Source organism: Candoia aspera, chromosome 15, assembly GCF_035149785.1.
Source record: "Candoia aspera isolate rCanAsp1 chromosome 15, rCanAsp1.hap2, whole genome shotgun sequence".
NCBI classification, from domain to species: domain Eukaryota; kingdom Metazoa; phylum Chordata; class Lepidosauria; order Squamata; family Boidae; genus Candoia; species Candoia aspera.
Window position 1 is genome coordinate 1,129,622 of NC_086167.1, and position 25,631 is coordinate 1,155,252.

The window sequence follows — 25,631 nt, forward strand, 5'->3', positions numbered from 1 at the left end:
GCGGCCGCGGAACTCCACTTCCCGTCTCGCCCCGCGAGCGGCATCCGGCCCGCCGAGCGCCGCCCACGGACTTCCGGTGGCCGCTGGCGGAGGCGCTCTGGCTCACGCGCCGGTGGCGGCGGCGGCGGCATGGAGGACAGCGACTGGCGCAGCGCCAACTTCCGGCAGAAGCTGGTCAGCCAGATGTGAGTCGGGCGGGGAACCGGGGTCGAGGGAGCCGCCGTGGCCGCTGCTCGGTTGGGCAGGGCCGGAGGCGCCTCGGCCTTGCTTGCTGGAGCTGCCCACTGGTTTTGCGGGAGCCCGCGTGACGCGGTAGTCTGCTCCGGCAACAGGAGGCTCGCCGAGCCCCGGGCGGACGGGCTGCGGTAAAGGGCGAAGCCGGGCAGCGGCGGCTCCCCGGGGCAGGCCTCGGGCCTCAGAGCCGACCTGGGCGGCTGAACAGGAGGCGCCGCAGGAGGCGCGGACTCGGCCTTTCCGTCCGCAGGGTGGCGGGAAGCTCTGCCTCGCCTGAGGCATGGCCTTGCCGAATGGACCCCCCGAACCTGACGACGCCGTCGTGAGGGGGCTCGTGGGGCGAGGCGGCGGCGGGGTGGGGGAGCCACGCAGGAAGGCCGCCCTTCCCCCCGCCGGGAAGCGAGGCGCAGACTCCCCCGCCGCCCTCCGCCTTGCCCAGGACGGGGCTGGAGGAAGCCGGGGCTGAAGCCGAGCAGGAGGTCTCCGCGGAGCCGGACCCTGAGGCGGTCTGCGGAGAAGGGGCTCCCCTGGCGAGAGCGGAGTCTTGCGTTCAGGGGTCACGGAGGGGGGGATTCAACCACGTCCTTTCGGAGAACGCTTCAGAGGCAGCGGTTAGAGCTCCCGCCCACCCATTTGTTTGGAGATCTGAAAGTCTTCCACCACCACCACCCCGCTTGTTGTTACGAATTCTTCCTAGAAAATAACGTTTTAGGACATGGCCAAACTTCTCTGTTAATGATCATCGTAATCTCATTGCAACCGCAACACAAAGATTTGTCCATACCTCTTCTGTACAAACACAGTGGGATACAATAACACCAAATTCATTTTCTTAAATAAGTAAGTTCTCTTGACAGTTTTAGTTCAGACATTAAGACTGTTTCCTATTTAGAGAAAAAGGGGTTCTCCGATTCATTCTTTAGAATTTGCATATGAAATTGATTTATAAACAAATGTTTATACTAATTGTTGGCTTTTTTATTTCATAAGATTTAGCAGTTGCTTTTAATAATTTTGGTATCTGAAGCTGAAAATTCCACTGGTCCAAACTGAAATGTCAATAGATGTTGCTACTCATTTTTTTTAACAAAGAAAATGATTAAAACTCATCATCATCATGCAGTGATTGTTCTAAAGTAAAAATTCCACCATCCCAAATCTTCCGTATAAACAGTGAATTTAAAATCATTTTTAAGATTTGGATTATCCCCATAGCATCAGTGGGTGTGAGAAAAAGGATCAAAATGCATTTTTCCAGAAATTATGCATTGCAATTTTTAATCAATGTAATACCGATGGGAGATAACATCTAATTACTTTTTGAACCCCAAATGGCCCAATAATTAAAGAGACTATATGTGAGCATTCCAAAAGGGCCCAGGAAGAAGAATTTGCATTAAGTAAAATCATTCAGAATTGGATAATAGTGAAATTATAAGCATAATGGTGTAATTCATGATTTGGAAAACCAAAATCCTCATATAACTGGCAACTACATCTTTTTCAAAGACATTTTCAGAATTGAAGAAGCCTATAGAAATCTACAGAACAGTGAGCTGAGTTTTTGAAGTTTTTCCAGGTATGAATATGGAAATTTCATGCAAGATATAAAGTAACCTAGGAATTGCATTCATTTTGAGAATCTTTACCCTATTCCAAAGGGTATACACACACTGGGCTTAAAACTTCCCATCTATCAGCCAAGAAAATATCTTTTTTATTTATTATTATTTATTTATTACATTTTTATCACCACCCATCTCCACATGGGGGATCCTTTTCTTTTTATATTTTATTCATATTTAATGTAATTATTTGAGATATATCCCAAGGAATAAGAATATCTTAATAGTTAATAAAGTTAGTACATATACAAAAAAGAGAATTACTGTATGAAAAAAACACATTTTTGCTTATTGGCATTAATTCTCACCTAAACCAGTTAACAGAATATTCTGCAGCTTGTTCAGATGCGTGAATCAAGCATATCAGAACCAGAATCGAAGTATGAAGTTCAGGCATAATAAAATATCAGCATACATTGCCAATTTATATGGTAGTGGGTTGTGCAAAAAACCCACGAACATTATAGCTTTGTCTAATAATAGCCCAAGCCAAGGAGACATCCCTGTTAGTGAAAATGACCATTACCAGGATGATCATCAGCTTCTGGGGGCTGCATAGAGAATCTGGACCCATTTTAATAATCCTTCAGAAAATCCAAATTTAGCAAATGTACCATACAAACACTGCCTATGGATTTCATCAAAAACCTTTTCCTCATCAAGAGATAGAATTGTGGTTTGATCTTTCCTGTCTTTATTCAGATCCAGTGTTTTACTTGACAAGTTAGGGGTAGGATGTAATTTCTTTCATGTGATTTATTCCATCAGTTCTGTCCAGATAAGAGTTAGTTGAACAAAGTCAAGAGCCATCCCTGTTTCTTGGAGGAAAAAAGCAAGGCTACCCTCTTTTGTTTGCACTTGCTATTGAACCTTTAGCATCTAACCTGAGCCTGGTTGTAGTCTGTAGGAATATGTGGTTGGGACACATAAATATTTGCTTGATTTTTATGTAGGTGACCTTGTCATATCTGAGAACTCCAAGCAAGACATATAGCTCATCATTTAGAACGGTTGCAAAAGGTGGCAGACTTAAACATTAATCTGCATAATCTGGTTCCCAAAAAACTCAACAAAATATTGATTTATAATTACAGCCGTATATGGAAGGATATTAAAAGAGATCTTTCTATATGGAGAAAGAAGAAGCTTATTCTCTTAACAGAGAATTGCCACTGTTAAAATGAAAACCATGTCCAGAATTTCATATTTGTTCCAAGCTCTACCTTACTGCAGGCCTGCACAACATGCAGCCTGTCAAGTGGCCTTCTACGGCCTGCTGACATTTTCTAAAAACTAGTAAATTTAAAGCTACTGCCACCAGTTTCAGCACTTTTGCTGCTCTGCTAGCTGCAGAACAGCTGATCTGCATGGCCCATGAGGATTTTTAATTTATCAAATTGGCCCTTTCCCCTTGATGAGTTGTGTAGGCCTGCCTTGCTTAGTAGAGAATAAAGTTTTACGTGCTTGGCAGAATATTAATACATTTATTTTCCTTGGGAAGAAACCTAGAAACCATTGAAATTGCAACAGAAAGATCTGAAGCAAAGTGGGTGGAAATTCCGTATGTTGAACTTTACTTTTTTACAACACTAGCCATTAAGACTGCTGCAGCTAGACCAAATTACCGATTTTGAGTCACTCTGTGCTACTGGGCTTTGGTGGGGAAAGGAACTCTGTCTAAGGTATATTCAATTTTAGCAGATAGGGAAACAGGCCACTGGATAGGTTATGACAATGATGGGAGGATGACTTGGGTTTTTGTTTCTCAGACCAGTGTTGGAGCTCCAGCTATTCCAAACAGGAAGTAGCTCACTCCTTTGCTCAGACTCTAGAAAAATTTTTTTGAAGTGTGGCAAAAGTGGTTGCAATTAGCTCATATTATTGTGAATTCACCACCTATCTGCTGCCAGTCCCCTGACACATATATGCATATATGGTGATGATGTCTCTCATCGTTAGGTTTTGGCAGGAAATCCAAAATGATACAGTTACAATGATAGAACCACTTGTATTTTCACTTGAATTTTGTTTATTGCAATGGAAATATAAAACACTGCCACTGGCTGCATGAGATGTTGGAAAGATCCTTCAAGTTTGTTTAAGACTCTGGCATGGTGTGGTGTGGAATATGAACTTTGCATGGAAAATTACATGTCCGCTTAAGATTATTAAAGGCTCAGCTACAAAAGATGTTTTGGAGTGAGCGTAGTCTCTGTTGAAAGTAATGTTCCCAGGCTGTAAGAACAGAAGGCTTCCTTCTTGCCTATTTTTAATCATCTTGAATTTTAGTTAATTTTTATGGGGGGGGGGTTCTCTCTGTATAATTCATGTCTAATTTCCATAAACCCAACATGATCACTGAAGAAGTCACTGACTAAAACAGCAGTTAAAATTTTAATAACTACATTATTCTTGTTCAGTGCAAGAATATACAGCAATACAACCATGCATATAAGTGTTATAAAACTTCCATTCAAAAATTAAGGAAGTGACTTTTCCTGAAAATATTTCAATCTATTACAGTGTCTCAGAATTCATCTCCTTTATGAATTCTTTATTATTAAATATAAATACATTAAAATACCAACTGTCATGTGGCTTAATAAGCCCTTGAATATGTAAATGTAAACTGATTGAATTATCATTTGATATATAAGAGATGTCAGTCATGCATGCTTGAAAGTAGTGAAGGAATATTGAGGAGACCAAAATATAAATAATTATTAAAAAATGTTGAGGCCCAGCTGAATAAAAAGTATAATCCCATTTTTTAGAATGTAATAAATATAAAGCATCAATCAAATCTAATTTATTCATGTATTCTTGAGTTACAGTTCTCATTAATGATTGCGTTTTATGGGTGGGAACATTCCTGTCCAATTCTCATTGAAGTCTCCCTCCATGGTAAGATAGAACATGCTATCTAAATAGTGAAAATATTCATGAAACAGCAGGGGAATTTAAATTAGGTCCATCAACATTAATGATAACAATACAACCAAAATTAAAAAATGTTCACACACCTGTAGAACCTGAAAAGAAAGATATTTATGGATCAAGCTGACTACTCCTTCCACCTGGCTAAAGCATTAGTCAAATCAGCCTCTCCAGTCCCATCTTTCAGCAAAAGATCTTTGTTTTCTGTTAATTTCCTTTTAAAAAGACAACATTGGCTTTTAAATATTTAAGGTGTGTTAAATTACACATTGCTCCCTAGACTCTCTTAAAACTTTCATGTTAATTACAATCATTTAAAAGTTTTCTCCTGGCCTATAGTTAGTTACCTGTTCTTAAGATACATGTTGGCATGTATGTTTATTGATATTGTTTCCAGTATTGCATAATACTACTTCATAGCTATCTAAATACAGATTAAATAAAAAATAAATGCCCATATGAATGTTTAAAAAGAAGAAATAGAAATAGAAAATAAAAGGAAGAATAAAAAGAAAAAAACATATCACTTCTTGACATGCATTTGTGGCTCTTCTCTACTACAACACGATGTATTAATTCTTTAAATTATTGATTTGATTTGATGCTGCCCAACTCCAAATGACTCTGGGCAGCTTACAACACACCAAACAATATAAAAACAGTATAACAAAATTAAAATGCAACAGAACCAAACTGGACAAAAAGACCCCCCCCCCCAAGATCCCACTAACCCCTAGCATCTGGCCAAGGGGGCACTGACCACCCCATCCCAAGGCCTGGAAGAACATCGGGCTTATATGACCGCTGCTTGAACAACGGGGGAAACACAAACCTGTGTAAGAGGACAAAACAAGGAAGGTAAGAAAGAGTATAGACAAAACCCTGCCTGGGTGAGAGATAGAAATAATACAATGGTGAGCTGGAGCTTACTAAATAGTAAGGAATATGGGTGGAGGGGGAAGTCTAAGAAAGCAAAATGTTTCCATTCTTAACGTTTCTAATTTTAGTATTATGTAAATGGCGGTGAGGGTGATATTACTTCATTATGAAAGGTGAAAGGTCCCCTGTGCCAGCACCGAGTCATGTCTGACCCTTTGGAGGGATGCCACTTTTGGGACGTTTTCTTGGCAGACTGCAGCGGGGTGGTTTGCTGTTGCCTTCCCCAGTCGTCTCCTTCCCCAGCAAGCCAGGTCCTCATTTACCGACAACCTCGGAAGGAGGGAAGGCTGAGTCGACCTGAGCCGGCTACCCAAGAGAGAATCCAGCTTCTGCTGGGATCGAACCTGGGTCATGGGAGAGTTTCGGCTGCAATGCTACTGCCTACCGCTCTGCGCCACACGAGGCTCTACTTGGAGATCAAACTAAACATCTGGAAAAAGAGACATGTTGGTTTTATGTCCTGTGAGGAAAGCCTTAGCAGAGGAGGGGATCTAAAAATTTTAAATTTCCCCTTGATGCAGAACGTGAAAGGAAAGCACGCGTAAAATATTGCAGCCGCAAAGGCTTGTCTGTGAGCTTTACTGAAACATTTCCATTTTTGTGCTGCTACTTTGGTAAACTCAGGGAAATGGATATTTTAATCTTCAGTTGCTGGGACCCCATTCTGATTGAGAGTTTGCTGAATCGTGTTGAAATTGACACAGAATCTTTTTGCTTGTAGTAGCATACAACAGTGAACAGTAATTAAATTGATTCCAGCCCCTGATGTTTATGTTAGGGGGATGAGTGAGAGACGGGGTGGAGGGGAGTGGATCTGATGCCCCCTGTTGCCTAGTGAGAGAGGCTGGGGGGGTGGCATAGTGAGAATAGTGAGTGCCCGGGTGATGGTTGGGCCTATCAGCACCAAGAGCGAGAGCTGGTGTGCTGGGGGGCCCACCATCCCCTCATGGTTGTGGGAAGTGTGTGCGATGGTATGAGAGAATGGAGAATGGAGGGATCCTTACTTCAAGCCAGGAATTCTGGAGGTCCAGAACTGGAGGCAGCTGGACTGGTGGAGCCTGGGGGATATAGGGCGGGACATTTCATCAAGGTGGTGACGGGCAGGGGATGTTATGACGGAAGCCGGAGGGTGAATCATCATAGAGGAAGACACTCCAGGTGTTTATTACGTGTAGCGTGTTCCAACCCTCCGGGCTTAAACCCAGGTCCTGGACAGCAGACGCGGAGCCCTGGCCTCCGGCTGCTGCTGCTTAACACCAGGCCAGATAACAACAAGGCCCCCCTAATATGTGATTTGATCACACAGGAGGGGGCAGACCTGTTGTGTATTACCGAAACCTGGCTGGGCCTGGAAGGGTTTTGGGCTTTGTCGGAGATGTGCCCAGTCGGGTTTCAGGTGTGGCACCAGCTGAGATGCCAGGGCAGGGGAGGAGGGATGGCAGTTATCATCAGAGAGTCTCTAGTGGCCTTCAGGGGCCCTGCTCCACAAGTAGCTGGTTGTGAGACCCTATTTTTCAAGTTGGGTGCCTGAGAGCAGTTGGGAGTGTTGCTGCTGTACCAGCCTCCCTGCTGTGTAGCAACCTCTCTGCCTGAGCTGCTGGAGGTGGTCTTGGGGTTGGCGGTGGAGTTCCCCAGGCTTACGGTTCTGTGGGACTTCAACCTGCCATCCCTGGGGCGGGCCTCAGAGGCAGCCCGGGAGTTCATGGCCACCATGGCAGCCACCGGCCTGACTTGATTATTCGGGACCCGACTCAAGATAGTGGCCTCACTCCAGACTTGGTTTTCTTGTCGGAGCAGTGGAAATGTGATCTGAGGAGAGAGTTACATCTTTCCCCTTTGTCATGGTCAGATCATGCCCTGGTGACTTTGAGATTCTCATATGCTGCCCCGCTCCACAGGGAGGCAGGACCTATTCGATCAGTCCGCCCCCGGCGACTGATGGACCCAGTGCGGTTTCAGAGGGAGCTGGGGGTTATTCCTGAGGACCTGCTGCACGGTCTGGTGGAGTCCCTGGCTACAGCCTGGAATAGGGAGGCAGCTGGGGCCCTGGATAGGATCGTGCCTGTGCGGCCTCTCTTGCCTCATTCAACCCAACACTCCCCTTGGTTTACGGAGGAGTTGAGGGTTTTGAAGAGGCTTAAGAGACATCTAGAGCGCCGCTGGAGGAAGACAAAGACTGAACCCGACCAAACACAAGCTAGAGCCGCGATTAAGGCCTACCTTGTGGCGGTAAGAGTGGCGAAACGTCAGTATTTCTCCGATCTTATTGCATCTGCAGAATGCCGCCCAGCAGCCCTGTTTAGGATCACACAATCCCTGTTAGGGAAAGGGGTCCCAGAAAATCATCTACGGGGCCGTGCTGAGGAGTTTTCGGAGCATCTGCAGGATAAAATCACTCGGATTCACTCTCAGTTGGACTCCAAATGTGAAACGGTCTGGGGAGATGCCATGGAAACGTACTTACCCAGTTATCTGGGAGCAGTTTGATCCTGTTGAATCTGAGGAAGTGGACAAGATCCTCTGGACTGTAAATGCCACCACCTGTCAATTAGACCCGTGTCCCTCCTGGCTGGTGAAGGCAGCTCAGGAGGTGACATGTGGTTGGGTCCAGTTGATGGTAAATACATCCTTGCAGGAGGGGGTGTTTTTGGCGGCCTTTAAGGAGACGCTGGTGCGCCCCCTCAAGAAACCATCACTGGATCCTACTGTGCTGGATAATTTTCGTCCAGTCTCCCATCTCCCTTTTATGGGGAAGGTGGTTGAGAAGGTGGTGGCACTGCAGCTCCAGAAGATCCTGGAGGAAGTGGATTATCTGGACCCCTTTCAGTCAGGTTTCAGGCCCGGATATGGGACAGAAACTGCATTGGTCACACTTATGGATGATCTCTGGCGGGAGCAGGATGGAGGCAGTGCATCCATCCTGGCTCTTCTTGACCTCTCAGCGGCTTTCGATACCATCGACCATGGTATCCTTTGGGGGCGGCTCAGGGAGTTGGGGGTGGGTGGCGTAGTTTTACGCTGGTTCACCTCCTTCCTCCAGGGCCAGTCCCAGTTGGTGTTAATAGGGGAGGAGAGATTGGGCTCACGGCCCCTCCTTTGTGGGGTGCCGCAGGGATTGGTACTCTCCCCTCTCCTTTTTAACTTCTACATGAAACCTCCAGGTGAGACCATCTGTCTTCACGGGATGAGGTATCATCAATATGCTGATGATACTCAACTATACATCTCCATCCCGGGGGAAGTAAGCGATGCAGTGACTGCCCTCTCCAGGTGCCTGGGGGCGGTTGGGGTCTGGATGGGGAACAACAAGCTTCAGCTGAACCCCAATAAGATGGAGTGGCTGTGGGTTAACGGCTCCTCGGCTCCTAGGAATTTGCCATCTTTGGTTCTGGGTGGGGTTGCACTGCCCCAGACAGACCCGGTGCGTAACTTGGGGGTCCTCTTGGACTCACGACTCCTGCTTGAAGAGCAGGTGGCTGTTATGGCCAGAAGGGCCTTTGCATAACGTCGTGTTGTGCGCCGGTTACGCCCCTTCCTGGAGCGAGAGGCCCTTTGAACAGTCACTCACACTCTGGTCATCTCCCATATAGACTACTATAATGTGCTCTACATGGGGCTACCCTTGAAAAGTATCCGGAAGCTACAGCTGGTCCAAAATGCAGCTGTGCAGGCAGTTTTTGGTGCCTGAAGATCAGCACATATTACTCCCTTGCTCCGCGAGCTGCACTGGGTGCCAATTTGCTTCTGGGTCCAATTCAAGGTGTTGGTTATCACCTTTAAAGCCCTACATGGCACGGGTCCAGGTTACCTAAGGGACCGTCTCATCCCCGTTACATCAACCCGTCCCACCCGGTCATGCAGAGAGGGCATGCTACGGACCCCGTCTGCAAGGCAATCCCGTCTGGCTGGGTCTAGGAGGTGGGCCTTCTCTGCAGCAGCTCCCGCCCTTTGGAACATCCTTCCCCCGGAAGTGAGGTTGGCCCCCTCTCTTCTGGACTTCAGGAAACGGCTGAGGACCTGGTTTTGTCACCATGCCTGGAATGGGGAGAGGAAGAGCCACTCGTGGGGCTGGTTGGTTCCCTAGTCCTGCCGGAACCGGTTCTGGTCCCCTTTGGGTGGAATTAGATCTGCCATCGCTTAGATTTTATTATATTTTATGTATATTTATTGATATTATTCTGTTTTTATTGTATTTTATACTGTTTTATTGTAAACCGCCCAGGGTCCCCCAAGTGGGGGAGGTGAGTGGTAATAAAAATATGATAAATAAATTTTATTAACATGTCGATTCAATTAAGTCAGCTAGCAGTGTACGTACGTCTCTAAAAAAAATTTCCATTAACTCTACCAGAGAATTTTGAGCAGGAATAGCTTCAATACCAGTTACATGCAGATTTTTCCTACTTACTTGGGATCCTAAAAAGCTGATCTAGTTATTCAAGACTCTGTCATTATCAAGCATTTTCTGGGCTTACAGTTGATCCTCCAGACTAGAAACTTTCTCTGCACTCAGTGCCTGGAGGTAGTTTATTGGATTAGCTTCAAAGCCTTTAATTAGCAAAGAATTATTTTTAGTAAATTAAGCATCATTCCTTTCCTGCCCTTGGTGGTGTGGGTGGTGAGGATGCAACTAATGATTTATTTTATTTATTTATACTTCAGATTAAGTCACCGTCCATCTCACTCAGAGAGCAACTGACTGACTGATGGAGCTGAAGCATATTTCTTGGCTCTAGTCAACTTGCTTAGAGCCAAATAATCAGTTAAAATGAAAACTTTACCATGGAAACATATTTAATTTCCCAGATTAATGAAATGTCCCCGCAGTGCAAGATTTCATATAGTTTTAAGGAGAAAATTAGAGAGGGAGAGCCAGTTAGGTCTAGCGGTTAAGGCAACGGGCTAGAAACCAGGAGTCTGTGAGTTCTAGTCCTGCCTTAGGCATGAAAGTCAGCTGGGTGACCTTGACCAGTCGTGCGCTCTCAGCGGAACCCACCTCACAGGTTTGGTGTTGTGGGGAAAAGAAGAGAAGGAAGGAGTATTAGGTATGTTCGCCGCCTTGTTTATAAAAACAATAAAGCTGGGATAAAAAATAAATAAAAATTTGGGAGGGACGAGAGAGGTAACTACTTACACCACCATCACAAACTAGAAGTTCTTTCCTGAGATGTTCTTACCAAGTGAATTGATTGTAGTTCAAGTAGACAGTCCTGAAGGTACCTCAGTCACATTGGACCAAAGGTAAAGCCAGCACTTTAAAACTTCACCTGGAAACCTATTGGCAACTGATGTGGGCCTTGTAATGTGCTTGAGGAGTCTAGTGCCAAAAGCACATATTTTGTACCAACTGCAGTTTCCAGATGGTCTTTACAGGCAGCCCCGTATAGAGTGCATTAGACGAGCTGAGCACTGATGAGAGTGGGAGTTGCTGTCTCAGTGCTCTCTCACCCTGGGTCAGGCTGCAGCTGGAGCTCCCAAAGATCCTTCTGGCCAAGGAGCTACCTACCCATCCAGCAGTAGCCATGACTCCAGAGGATTTCCATGTCATGGGTGTGCTTTCTCTCAGGGATGAGGCTAATCCTTTGAGAGACAACACTAGAGCTGGCAGAAGCTCTCACTGAATAAACAAATAACTCTGTCTTGGTTGGGTTCAATGTCAACTTGTTTCTTCCCATCCCACCATTAAGCCTTCCAGAGCCTGTGTATGAGTCAAGCCTTTCAAGAAACAATAGATACATTTGCTAGCCAGGGTTTCTATGTTGGAGGCATTTAATTTAATTTAATTTTTTTCTCTGTTTAAATATCCATTCAGTGTTCCCATAATGCTCATTAGCAAAGTTCCCTGTGTGGTTTCTGCTTGTCTAGTGATTTGGTTTTCCACCTCTCATGAAAAGCTTCACAAAAAGGAAAGATCCCTTCTGACAGCTCAAGGTTGGACAGTCCAGGCATCTGCCTTGCCTTCCCAGTACAATCACCAGAGTCCTTTCCCCATATTGGATGGCTCCAAAATTTTTAAACCTGTTGGAAAGCAAGTGGATTAAGAAGTAAAATGTATCTCTCAAATCTTTATGAAGGTTAAGACACCAATTTTGACCCTTAAACCTTACCTAGAGTGTCATTCCTGCCAACTTCATCAAGAATCTAAAAAAGGTTCCTACCCCTGTTCTGGACTGACACATTTTTGAGACATCTTGGAGTCAGCTGGAGGTCTAAAGAAGGATGTAGAAGCAGGAAGGCATGATGTTGCAAGTGGCAGGATCCTTGAGAGGAGTGCTTGCTAATTGTGTTTCTTGCAGCAGGCCCAGTGTGGTTGACTGAGGCTGGGTATTGCCTCTTATCTGGGAAGAGTTTGAGCCTATGACTTTTGAGGAAGTGGAGCGGGTTCTTGGGACTGTAAACATGTTAGATCCATGCCCCTCCTGACTGGATTAAGGCCTCCTGGGAAGTGGCATGTGGTGGGATCCAAGTGGTGATGAATTCGTTCTGGAGTGAGAGGATGATCCCTTGATGGAGGCAGAAGTGCACCTTCTTAAGAAACATTTCTGGACCCAATAGTATTGATTAATATCCAACCTGTCACCAGCCTTCCCATTTTGGGGAAGGTTGTTGAGAAGTTGGGCATTCAGATTGCAGCTCCAGAGAGCCCTGGAGGAAGTGGATTAGCTAGCCTTTTTTCAGTCCAGTTTTACTCCTGTCTGTAGCATGGAGATGGCATTGGTTGCATTTGTGAATGATCTCTGGTGGAGCCACGATGTGGGTAGTGCAACTATTCTGGTTCACCAGACTCCAGGTTCACATCAAAATCAGATTTCTTAGCAGCATTCGATATCATCAGTCATGGTATCTGTCTGGACCAACTAGACAGTGGTCAATGCGTTGTCTTATTTCTAGAGGCTGTTGAGGTCTGGATTGGGAGAAAAAGGTTGAAGCTGAACTGGAGCAAGACCAAGAGGCTGGGGGCTCATTAACCATCTGGTTCCAGGGATTTACTAACTTTATTTTTCAATGGGGTTGCGCTTCCCCATATGGAACAAGTGTGTAGTTTGGTTTTCTTTCTGGACTCACAGCTGTTGCTCGAGAAGCAGGTAGCAGCTATAGGCAGGAAAGGCTTTCCACAGATTTATCTGGTGTACCAGCTGTGCCCTTTCTTGGATCATGATGCCCTGCTCATGACCACTCATGCCTTAGCCACCTTACATATGAATTACTGCAGTGTACTTTAATGGAGGTGCCCTTGAAGACCACACAGAAATCAGCTGATCCAGAATGCAGTAGTGTGAGCTGCACTGGCTACTGGTTGGCTTCCAGATGCAATTCAACATGCTGGTTTCATTCTATAAAGTCCTGTATGGCATAGGGCCAAGTTATTTGCAGGATCATCTGTCTTCATTTTAGTCTGCCTGTCCAATAAAATTCGATCAGGTTGGCAATTTGGTCTTGTGAGACCTAGGAGGCATGCTTCTCTGCTGCCTTCTGGAATAGCCTTGCCCCTCAGATCTGTTCTGTCCTTCCAGAGAGCCTTGGAAGACCTTGTGCCAAGATGATTATGAGCCTGCTGTTGAATCTGTTTGTGCTTAATTGTATTGTTTTTCCTGGTGTGGCCCTTTCTGTTCCTGTGTTAATTTGTCTATATTTTGGTTTCTCACCCTTGTAAGCTGGCCGTAGTTGTATATGAAATAGTGGTTGTGGAAATCACAAATTGAAATGATGAATGAAGACACTCACAAAAGAGCCCTACCTTTAACTGGAGGAAAGGAGGGTCCAGTATACTCAGCTTTGAAAGGAGGGCTTTCCTCTGATTTCCCCCTCCCCAGTCAGAGACCAGAATTCTTCTTCCTCCAGGAGAAGACTTCGTTTCAGTGGACATTGGCTAGGGCTGTTGCTTTTTGGTCCCGGTAAGCCTGGGCAGCTTGCAGTTCCTTGCACTGTCCATATGTCTTACTGCTTATAGGCAAGGAAGTGTCCTTGTGCCTTTAGAGCTCTAAAAATGGTGACCTGGTTGGGTCAACAAAGCACAATCCATGGGTTGTGTCTCAGAGCCTGCAGGGGAAGCAAACAGGAGGGCTGGGTGTAGGAGAAGCCAGCAACAGCCATTAAAGGAAGAGCAGTCTCTGTTCAGATCCAACCCCCTGACAAGGCAGAGAAGGGGCTTTGGCAAGCAATCTGCTAGGAAGATCATTAGGGTTGGAAAATAAATGAACAGAATCCACAGCTGGTTTTCAGTGTGTTTTCTTTACAGCAGTCAAAGGTGTTGCCATGAAGAAAAACCAGGTGAAGTTTCGGGCCCATTCACCGTAGCTGTGCCATAAACTGAGGTGGATGTGCTGCACAAACACCTGAGAGTTGTCTTGGGCTGCCCCAGTTTTGCTCCAGTAGCTTGAGCAGACTCTTGTTTTTTGTTTCTTACAGTGAAGATGCCATGAGAAGGGCTGGTGTTGCTCACAACAAGACTAGCAAAGAAATGGAAAACCATGTTTTCATGAAGGCCAAAACACGGGTAAGGCATTCCTTTCCTTGCTGGAGGAGACACGTGAGGGTGAGGACTTAGACTTTGCAAGGAGGAAGCTGAACAGCCAGGGAGGCTCCAAGTCGAGGTGGCTGCTCTCTGGGATTCCATACAGAAGTTTCTCCCTGCCCTCCTGGGAGGCATTGGGCATGGAGGAAAGCGGCTCTTCTCGGGCACCAGGCTTGATAAGGGACAGACATAAGAGGTGGCTTCCCTTGGCTGCCGGGGGTCCTGCTTTCGGCCTGGTGCTTCTCTGCCCAGGGCTCCGTTCCCCCCGGCAGTTCTGCATCACACAGGAAAAGGGGTGCAGTAGATGCTGGGCTGAGCAGCACTGGCAGAAAGCAGAAGGTGCCAGCCCGTCCTCTGCAAAGAAGGAAGAGGAAAAGCCCAGCCCCTGCCCTGCTTATCCCGGGCATCATGTGGTCCAGCTTGGGCTGCCTGATGGGCTTCTCCCATGAGGGAGCAGAAGAACTGCCTTCCCCCAGCCAAGCACCTTTCCTTCCTTCCCTTTTGGCATTTCCATGGGCCCCAAGCAGGAAGCATCTGGTGATGCCCAGCAGCCAGCTGCCAGTTCCATTCCTGCCATAATTGGGCTGATGCAGTGAGACACCTCCCACTGCACCTTAATTACAGAATGGGGGGCTAAAAGGAAAGCAGTGCTTGACGTGAAATTTTACTTGCTTTATGGGAATGAAAGGTGTGCAAACTCAGTAGGTGAGACATGCTTTTCAGTGAACCGGTGTAGAATCTGAGCCCCTGGCTCCTTCTCTGGAAATTCTCTCAGGAAGATTATGGTGCCTCTTTTCAAATACGTGAAACAACGTCATGTAGAAGGAGGTCTGCACCGGACACAGTGTAAGGGATTTGAGTTACAGAAAGTGAGGTTCTGCTTGTACGTAGGAAACATTTCCTAAGGAGAGGAGATCACCCCCCCAGTCCAAAAGGAAGTGTGTTCTAGCAGGGAAGGTGCCGGACCAGGAAGACCCGTTTCTGGTCCACAGAAGCTGCCTGAGGTGGTGGTGGTGGAGAAACCAGAGGAGAATGCTCTGCACAAGGCATCGAGCTCCTGAATGCAAGGCAGCATGTAAACCTAACAGATGAAGTGGCGATGGAGACAAGGGTGTTCTGTTCACGGGCTTTGGCTGCAGTTCTCCGCATGCGTGCCTGGGAGCAGGCCGCGGCAATTGCAGGGCACTGAGAAGTGGGAAGAGGTGGGGTCAGAGCAGAGGTGCTGCTTCTCATCCCAGAGGCCAGTTGTTCTTTCACCATAACCTTAACTGAATTTGTGAATCCACCCCCCAGCTCTGTGGCCTGAGACGTCCCCTGACTGCACAGCACCCAGTCCGGTGCATGTGGAGTTTGTGAACCCCATGACCGTGAACTTCCGAATCCCATGAATTGAGGAGATGGAGCAGCGGCCAGGCTCCAGTGGATCCGGGAAGGGATCCCTCCGGTCTGAGCAGAACCCACCCAGCCCTTCCGCTCCTGCGGGGGTTGCTCAGCCGCGGGGCTGCGTCTGCCCTCCGCCCGGGCCGCCCTCCCACCCTTGGGACCTTTCCCCTATGCTCTGCAGAGGCCAGCGCGCCCTGCCTAGCAGGCAGCGAGCCACAGCAGCCCTTGCCTGCCTCCCAGCTACCTTCCGCAATGCTCTTTAATTTTCTAAATTTAGGACGAATATCTCTCTCTCGTGGCAAGACTCATCATCCACTTTCGGGATATCCGTAAGTAGCTGCGTTTCTGTAGGTCGGCTGAAGGGCGTTTTCCTGGCTGCCTTGGGCCGGGGGCAGGGAGGAGTTGGGGTCGGGGAGCTCACCCCAAGCGTTAGCCCATCGGCCTTTCCCAGTTGGAATTTGAGGCCGGGTTCTCAACTCAATAACTGAGAGAGCTCTCTAGCTGGGCCTGGTCTCAGCCCCCGGAAACCCAAAGGAGAATTGTGGGTGCCATGCTGAGTGCTCGGGAAGCAGGGAAGGAGGAAGGACAAGGGAGGTAAAGATGGGGGATAAGAAAACCGAGTACAGCACAGAGGCCCTCTCTCTGAATGGCATGGCTTGAGGAACTCTGAGCGCCTACAGGAAGGTTTACTCTTTTCTCCGCATGTGAGGATCCTATGTAGTAATAATAGGCATCATGTAATTATCTCATTTTGGCCTGCCTAATTTTTTTCTGGAAAAATGATTCTTTCCCTGGGAATGAGTAGTATTGGCATTAGCTCTGAGCGCCCTGAAAATCCCCCCAAATGGCACCTTGTTTTAGGCCCAGAAGCCCCCTGGAGAAAGAGCCCATAGGCTCGGCGGGGGGGGGGGCTCCAGTTCCTCCCGTCCGTGTTTAAAGCTATAGATTTAAAACAAATCCTGACTGAAGGAAAAGACCTGCATTTCCCAGCAGAAGTCCTGTTGCCCCATCTGTTGTTCACTAACTCTGTGTGTACAACCTGTTGAACCTTTGTTTCCTAGACAACAAGAAGTCCCTGGCCTCTGTCAGTGGTAAGGAACAACTCTTTCCTTCCTCTTGTAGTGACGCTTCCTAGGGCCTCTTCTTGTGTGCCATGGCCAGAAATTGAAGGCGAGGGTGGAGGGGTATGTGCTCCGGGCTGCATAAGGCACTTGGGTGGCATTTGGAACCTCTGTGAAGGAGGAGGGTCTTGTGAAAAGAGGAGACAGGTTCTGAAAGTGCTTCCTGATGCCCCCCACCCCCGCTTCAAGCTCTTCAAGAGGCTGCCAGCACACCCTCTTCCACGGAAGAATGGTCAGAGCCTGGGTGGGTCAGTGCCTTCTCTGCCTGGGCAGGCAGAACTGCCCATGAAGCCGTGAAGTGGCTGTGCCTCGGCAGGGTTGGCGGGGCAGAGCAGATGTGCCTCTCTGTTTTTTCCCCCAGATCCAATGAACGCACTGCAGAATCTGACTGGTGCCCCACCAGCAGGACCCGGGGCCATGGGGATGACTTCTCGTCCCCAGGGGACCTCGCTAGCTGGGATGAGCGGAATCGGTCCCCCCATGGGGCAGTCAATGAGTCTTCCGGGGCAGCAGCCTCCAGGACCCTCTGGGATGGCCCCTCACGGCATACCAAACATCTCTGCGGCCACCCAGCCGAGTAAGTGTTCGGGGCACGTGCCTGGCCTGTTCGGAGAACGGCTCCCTCTGAACTGGCTGGGCCTTTCACAGAGCCTGAAAAGGAAGCGTGCCTGCTTGGGCCGGGGGCCTTTTCCTCAGGGCTCTGAACGCTTCCCTTTGGTAGCGCAGAGGCTGCCGTAGTGATGCTGAGGCATAGGGGGAAAAGAGGGGGAACATCACCCCAAAACATGGCTTTTACGTAAAACGTGTGTAATACCAGGACTAGCTCCACCATTCAATTCTCTAACAGAGGGCAAGAATGAATTTCTTGCTCTTGGCTAAATAGGCCTTTATTTTTGCAAGAGAAGAGCTGCTTCTGCTCAGTGAGGAGCCAGGATAAAGTATCCTGGCAGTGCACGCCTTCCCGCTATTGCATTGATTTTCAACCTGTTGCACAAATTGCCACTGCTGTGGGCTGGGGATCAAATCCTGCCAGCGTTTAAATTGCAAAATGTGAACGCCCCCCGTGTTCTGGGGAGCAAATGGAAGAGGGCTTTTTTTTTAATACAAAGTTTCATCACTCTCTTTGTTATGGGACACCAAAAGCATTTGTATGATGTAATGGTATTGCTTACTCTTCATCTGAAAAGGAACAACTGAGTTGAGTTAAATTTCCAGAGGAGAAAGTTAATGAATTCTGATAGCTTTATTACAACTTTATCCTTTTCCAGAACAATAGAGATCTTTGATCTCTGCTAAATATAACCTTAACAAGGTTTCACAACAGTATTTTGATTATATTGCACAAAGGTATTGGGAATATTGGAAAAAGGGAGAGAAGTCGAGGAGGTTATTGGCTTAAACAAGTTAAGCAAAATACTATAGTGCCATCTATTCAGGATACATATAAATATACATATACAAATTCCCTTCTCAACCCTGTGGGTAGTATGTGTCTTCCTCAATCTCAGGTCCACCACCAGAGGTCTGGGAGTTTGAGGTTTCTGCACAGTGTCTTAGCTGTTCCCAGCTCTGCACTCTTCTGGACAGAGCGTTCTGAAATTGTTCCTTCTGTTGGAGCCACTCTCCCAGCTTGGGAGTCACAGCCCTGAGGGCTCCTACCACCACTGGGACCACTTTGGCCTTCACTTTCAACATCCTTTCTAGTTCCTCCTTCAGGCCCTGGTACTTCTCCAGCTTCTCATACTCCTTCCTGATGTTGCTGTCACTTGATACTGGTATATCTATCACCACCGCTATCTTCTGGTCCTTGTCTACTACCATGATATCTAGTTGATTGGCCAGTACCTGCCTGTCTGTCTGGATCTGGAAGTCCCACAGGATCTTAACCCTGTTATTCTCCATGACCTTCTGTGGAATCTCCCATCTGGACTTGGGAGGGTCTAGCCCATACACTATGCAAATGTTCCTGTATACAATGCCAGCTACTTGGTTGTGCCATTCAGTGTATGCTGTTCCTGCCTGCATGGTACACCCTGCCACTATATTTTGGACTGTCTCTGAGGCCTCTTTGCACAGTCTGCACCTAGCATCCCATTTAGTGTAGTAGACCCCTACTTCTATAGATCTGGTGCTTAGTGCTTGTTGTGCTGCTATGATCAGTCCTTTCCAGCCACTGGTAGGATTTCCCAGTGTCAGCCACCTGAGCTATCTGTCGGTGGTACATCCCATGCAGGATCTTGTCTTGCCATGGCACTTCCTCTGCTTGATCTTCTTCCCATGTATGCTGTTGCCTCAGGCATTCTCTCAGCAGCTCATTGTTGGCTGCCATTTTACTGATGTACTCCTGTATGCTCTCAGTTTCGTCCAGGACAGTGGCTTTGACGCTCACCAGACCCTGCCTGCCCTCTTTTCTGGCTGGTGTACAGTCTCTGGGTGTTGGACTTGGGGTGGAAGCCTCTGTACATTGTGAGGAGCTTCCAGGTCTTGACGTCGACAGCCTCCATGTCCTCATCTGGCCAGCTCACTGTACCAGCAGGGTATCTGATGACTGGCAAGGTGTACATATTGATGGCGTGGATCTTATTCTTCCCATTGAGCTGGCTCTTCAGGACCTGTCGTATCCTTTGGTGGTACTTGGATGTTGCTGTCTTCCTTGCCTCCTCATCATGGTTCCCATGTGACTGTGGGATACCAAGTTACTTGTAGCTGGTCTTTATGTCTGCTATGTGGTCTGCTGGTAGTTCCGCCCCATCAGTCATAACTACCTTCCCTCTCTTTACTATCATCCAGCCACACTTCTCTAGTCAGAATGACATCCTAATGTTCTCACTGTAGATCCATGTCAGGTGGATCAGCAAGTCAATGTTTCATTCACTCTTAGCATACAGCTTGATGTCATCCATGTAGAGGAGTTGGCTGATGGTAGTTCCATTCTTGAATTTGTATTTGTATCCTGTTCTTGTGATTATCTGGCTGAGAGCGTTCGAGCCTATGCAGAACAGCAGCCGGGACAGTGTATCACCCTGGTATATGCCACACTTGATGGCCACTTGTGTGAACTGTCGTGAGTTGACTTCCAGTGTGGTCTTCCACAGTCCCATTGAGTTCTTGAAGAAGGTCCTTAGTGTCCTGTTGACTTCGTATAGCACCAGGCATTCACAGATCCATGTGTGTGGCATTGAGTCATAGGCTTTCCTGTAGTCAATCCAGGCTGTGCTCGAATTGGTCTTGAGTCTCAGGCAACTGCTCTATCAGCAACTGGTGTTTTGAGCCTCTGGTGTTCCCAATGCCCTTCTGAGCTGTGCTCATGTAACTGGCCATATGATCCTGTAGCTGGGAGTACGCCTTGGAGGGTTCTTCGGAGAACAGGGCATTCAACTTCTTGGCCTCGCTTATCTAGTGTATCTCCTTAGCCTGGTAGCCAGTACTGTGAGCCTTTGTTTAGCGGTCTCTAGGGCTTCAGATGGAGTCAGGCCCTTGTATTTTTTCAGTCGCCAAGTCTTATCCTTAATCTCCACACCCTTCTGTAGTTCCCCCAGCTTCTCTCCGAGTTGCCTAGGTCTTAGCCTCCAATCTCATTTTCCCAGGGTGGGGGTGGGGGCAGATGTACTGATCGTGTAGCCAAGCAGCTCCAGGATTACAGCGGCTGTAGTGTATACCGGTTCGTTGGTTTGAGTTATGTTGGTAGTGGGGATTATCACGAAGGCTCTGTTGGCATCTTCTAGCATGCTATCGGATGGTACTTCTCCACTGAGCTTTGGTAATCGGTCTCAAGGGTTGACCGTAGCTATCTTATCTATGATCTTATGCCTCAGATCAGCTGCTGTGCTCTGTAATGGAGGGGGTGGCCAGTGTCGGCAACACCTCCAGTTCTTCCAGGTCTTCCTGAGTCCGGGATGTAACGTGGGGTTGGTCTATCTCAAGTTGTGAGAGCAGCTTCATGTTCACGGTGTTGAAGCTTTGGGTAACCAGCTGTTTCTCAATCAGTGCGGATGCCGGTCTTCCGTCCATCCACAGTCCTCTCATGCATTTCATACAGCCCCTCTCGTTAGGTCTGCTGTTGTAGCAGCATTCCAGCAATTCCAGGTTCTCTTGTCTCGCCCATGGATGGCTTGTTCCAGCAGCCCACTTATTGTCAGGTTGTCCTGGTTCCCAACATCTGGCACGGACCTTCTTAATCCGGGCGATGTCTGAGCCGGCACGACTCTCTTAGTTCGCATCACTCTCATATTCGAGGTAGGCAGGTGAAGCGTTAGGGGGTCTTTAAGGTAGGTACCAGCCAGGATTCAAACCCCTGTCTCCCACATCAAAGGGTGGTGCTCTAACCACTATGTTATCCAGCTGCGCGCACTCTCTCTCTCTCTATATATATATATACATATATATTCTCTATCTCATTCATATATAGCTGGATATGATTGTAAATTTAAAAAAAAACTCAAAATACAACATGTGTAGCATAAAAGGCCTGTTCACAGCAGAAGCTAAGTATATCTAGGTTATGTCCAAATCCTGTGGTTTCTAACTGCTGTTGCTACTGCAAAAAAATCAGTTACTTTTCTAGAGGCTTTGCATCCTACTTATTTAATTGAAAGCATGTGATTGGAATCAGTGTGAATAATCTACCATTAGATGAGAGATTAGCTCCCTCCTCCAGGAACGATGGGGCACTTCAGGAGTGCCTGTGGGGCTGTTTCACTTTCTGGGTTTGGACACACACATAAGGGCTGCTGATAAGGAATGGTTATTAGTCTCCCCATCAGCACCATTGGAAGTAAAGCTTCTAAACATGCCAGAATAACCGGCCTTCAGTGTGAGGCACAAGGACCTGATGAAGATGTCGGGTGTAGTAAAAGTTGGGCCTGTGCGCTTTGATAGCAGAGGGGGGAGGTCCGACCCTTTGCCCGTCGGGGTCTAGAACCCGTTTCCCTTGCCAAGGGTGCGCTCTGCCTTCAGAAGCCTAAAGGCTGTGGAGCCCAGGTAGGCAGCAGCAGCAAAAGCAGGAGGGCCACGTTTGTGCAGCAGACAGAGACCTTCGCTCGGAGGCGTATCTCGGTTCCTCGGGCCCGTTCAGCATGTGGCTCCTTGCGACTGTCTCCTCAGCCCAGCTACAGTTACAGCAGATGGCGCAGCAGCAGCAGCAGCAGTTCCAGCAGCAGCAGCAGCAGCAGGCAGCTTTGCAGCAGCAGCAGTTCCAGGCCCAGCAGTCAGTAATGCAGCAGCAGCAGCAGCAGTTCCAGGTGCAGCAGCAGCAGCAGCAACAGACAGCAGCTGTAGCGCAGCAGCAAATGCAGGCGGTCCAGCAGCAGCAGCAGCAAATGCTAAAGTTGCAGCTTCATCAGCAAAGCCAGCAGCAGGTGAGAGCAAAGGCTCCAGAGCCACTATCTCACTTGCTGAGCAGCAGGAGCCTGGAGGAGGGATCTGGTGGCCAAGCACCAGCCAGGCCAACTCCTGCTGGCTTCCTGGGGAGGGCTGGGCGGGCTCCTCGGAGGAGAGGGTGCTGACTGCTCCAAGGAGCCCGAGGGAAAGGGGGCCCTGTACTTACATAGGTGACAGTGAGCCCTTTGCGTCCGCTCCAGACTGCAGAAGTAAGGAATGTGGGCGGACTCCGGGCTTGGCGTCCCCAGGAATGCTGGTGCCGGTGAGCACGTGGGGCAGCTGAGCCTCCCCAGGGCCTTCCTGCCGCTCTTCCTTCCTTCCCTGATCACACTGGCCTTCCTCTTCTCCTACACTTCCTGTTTTAGATGCAGCAGCAGCAGCAACTGCAGCGAATTGCTCAGATGCAGCAACAGCTGCAGCAGCAGGCTGCTCAGGCTGCTCAGGCTGCTCAGGCTGCTCAGGCCCAGCAGCAGCAGCAGCAACAGCAGCCCCCGCCACAACCACCGACACAGCCGCCGCCGCCACCACAGATGCAGCAGCAAGTGGCTCAGGCCCCACCTCCATCGCTTCCGCCCCAGCCCACGGCCTCCCAGGCACAGGCTGTTCCGGGGCAGATCCCTGGCCAGGTCATGTCCATGGCCATCCTGCCCCAGCAGTTAAAAGCCATGCAGGTAAGTAACCAGCTGCCGTGGGGGTGGGGGGAGTGGCCAGAGGCCTCCTTGGTGATGGCCTCTGAGGAGCTGCCAGAAGGAGGAGGATCTTGGCAGCTTCTTACCGCCTTCTGCTGCTGTTCTTTGGGGCCATTTCCAACATGGCGAGCCCGCAGTGCCTCCCCTTAAGACATTTCAGAGAGATGCTGCACCTGTCCCTCCTTTTTTTGCCGTTTCTAGAATTCCCCAAGATTATACTCACTGCTGTTTTTGGTAGGAAGACATCCCGGTTTCCTGTTAGTGGCTGGTGGGAAACAAAGGGAATTGGTATGTTAAGCCTCCAGTATGCTTAACACATCCATTTGAGTAAGTCTCCCACTCCCTTTAGAGACCAAAATGGCCCTGCAATGTGCTGCTTGCCACTTCTCTCCAGCTTGACCTGAAGCCACCGACGCACGCCCACTGGCCACGATTGCTCAGCTTTCTGTCCACCCCGTGGTGGTATAGTTCAGCTGATTGCTGATGTCAGAGTCCACTGTATTCCAGTGGTCAACTAAACTGGCCACCCTATTAAAAATGAGATAAGCTTGGCTTGGCATGATTTATTTTTGGTAAAGCCATGTTGCTCTGCCAAACAATGCATTTTTTTCTAAATACTTGCAGACTGACTACTTAATAATCTGTTCCAGGATCTCCCCTTTCTCCCTTTTTGAACTTTTGTTCTTCAAGCATTAGCTACTTGATCATACATCTCCTTGGTAATTAAATCCATCTGTTTCCTAAACTTGTCTTTTTAAACTCTAAGTTCAGTAAAAGGTCCCTGTGCATCCCCAAGGATTTCCTAAACAGCCCACCCATATTGTCCTCATTGGAATAGTAGAAAGAGACTAATCTAAGATGGCACGTGGGTCTTAAGCCTTAGAGACCATCTTCAGCCCGATTCCTGAGAATGGCATACCACTGATCGCCTGTGTCCATTTTCCCAGAGGCTTCTAAAACCAGTAATGTAGAATAGTAAAAGACAGCAAGGAAGTGATTAAGGTTAAAAGAGGCACAGAAAATGCAGAACAGTTTTGATGGAAATAAAAATTAGTTTTGAAAGTGGGAAAAAGGCTAACCAAGAAGTCTTCAGCAGAGTGAATGGAATTAAAAATAAAACGGATGAAATTATTTGGGATACAGCTGAAGTCAGAGAAAGCTGGAAAGAGTATTTTAGAACTCTGTGGGGAGATGGTATTGATGTCAAGAAGTGGGTGCCATAACGCTACAAATGTTAGTGTATAATAAAAATGATGAAAAGAAGCCATAAACATTAATATGTTGAGAAATTATAAGGATGCATCTTTAGATGGTGTATATAGAGAAATGTTGAAGTATATGATAAAGTGAATAGGCTTGAATTCAGAATGTTTTGCAAGAATGTGGAGTTTAAGATTTGTTGCTGAATGTGATTAAGAGCAGCATGTGATGAAAATAGAACTTTTGTAAAAGTAAATGAAATGCTTAGCAAATGGTTCAGTATTTAGTACTAAGACAACAATGTCCTCTTAGTTGAATGATATGGATTAAATGAAAATTAATGTATCAAAGAGTAGGGTAGATGTGTTTGACAGGGAAAATGGAGTGAACAGTTGCAAGCTGTATATACTTTACAAAAAAAATAGAGTAAGTAGATGAGAAAATGTTTTCTAAATATGAGAAGATGGAGAAATGCAACTACTGGTAAGAAGCAGGTAGTATGTGGTCTATTGCAAGAAACAAATGTTGAAAAAAGCAAAAAGTAGCTATGTACAGTGTAAGACCATGCTTCTGCCCATTTTATTACATGGAAAATGGCAGCTGGATATATCGGGAGAAATGGCGAAGGAAGCTGAAGGCAGTAGGGAGGTGTGTGGTAAGAGACTAAGAAACAGGGTGAAGAACGAATGGCGCTGAATGAGTCTGAATACAAAAGTGAGTGATCGTCTTCAGTGGTGAGGTAGTTTGATCATACAGAGAGAATGAATGAGGAGCAAACTGAGGAGGGTCGATCAAGAAAGGTGGTTTTGCAGATGGATTCTTCAAAAAGAGATGAGACATTTAAACAAGAAAAGTATGAAGTAATGTATGGTGAAAGTAAGATTGCTTTGCAAGGTAGAGAGGTAGAGAGGAATATAATAAGGGGTGTTGATATAGCTGTATTTCCTTTGCCTTTAATTTTTTTTGTTTTGCATATTTCTTCGTACTCTTTGCATAATGCTTCTCACACTGAGAGGCAGGGGGTATGAACTCTTATGCTGTGCTTTAATATCAGATTCATGTTTGTGGGCAGCAGTTTCTAGGTGCAAAGACTGGCAGACTCAGGCATCTCTCTCTGTGTTTTCAAATCAATTCGGCCAGATGCATCTGGTGTCCTCCACAATAGGGTGAGGACCTGCTGGGCTTCTCCTGGCAGCGTTGACATTTCTGCCCATGGAACCTGCCTGCTGCCCATCCAAGCTCACACTATGGGATCCCCAAATTTGTAGCAGGCCTGGAAGAAATCCTCCCACTAGGCCTTGGCAAGCTACTGCTAGACTCCAAAGGAATCAGGCTGCGTCATGGGTTCAGGGCGCAGATGGGAAAGAGGCAGCAGGGGAGTTCCTGCGTGTTTGAGGGATGGCTGCGTGACGGAGCTCCGTGGAACCCACTCTTGGTTTTATGCCTTAAGGTCAGAGCTTTGCAGCAGCAGCAGCAGCAGCAGCAGCAGCAGCAGCAGCAGCAGCAGCAGCAGGCGGCTTCCCAAGTTCAGGCTGCTCAGATGGGAGCATCAAGCCAGGTAAGCTTCTCCCCCACAGAAGTTTCATGCTGGGGGGCCCTTTCCCAGTCC

General features: G+C 47.6%; 2 protein-coding genes across 4 annotated transcripts in view; one reads left to right on the forward strand and one right to left on the reverse strand.

The window, feature by feature from the left end:
* Positions 1 to 25,631, reverse strand: part of CCDC74B (coiled-coil domain containing 74B) — a 172,107-nt gene that overhangs the window by 117,855 nt on the left and 28,621 nt on the right. The gene's annotated exons all lie outside the window — the stretch shown is intronic.
* The window catches only part of MED15 (mediator complex subunit 15), a 46,021-nt gene continuing 20,437 nt past the window's right edge, over positions 48 to 25,631 (forward strand). For 2 of the 3 annotated variants that reach the window (XM_063315904.1, XM_063315905.1), the window contains exons 1-8: positions 48 to 185; positions 14,145 to 14,232; positions 15,911 to 15,962; positions 16,695 to 16,724; positions 17,116 to 17,331; positions 21,858 to 22,111; positions 22,499 to 22,804; positions 25,473 to 25,580. In XM_063315904.1, coding sequence (XP_063171974.1) covers positions 130 to 185; positions 14,145 to 14,232; positions 15,911 to 15,962; positions 16,695 to 16,724; positions 17,116 to 17,331; positions 21,858 to 22,111; positions 22,499 to 22,804; positions 25,473 to 25,580 — 1,110 coding nt within the window. In that variant the 5' untranslated portion in view covers positions 48 to 129. The remainder of the gene's footprint in view (positions 186 to 14,144; positions 14,233 to 15,910; positions 15,963 to 16,694; positions 16,725 to 17,115; positions 17,332 to 21,857; positions 22,112 to 22,498; positions 22,805 to 25,472; positions 25,581 to 25,631) is intronic. The other variant, XM_063315906.1, reaches the window with a different exon arrangement.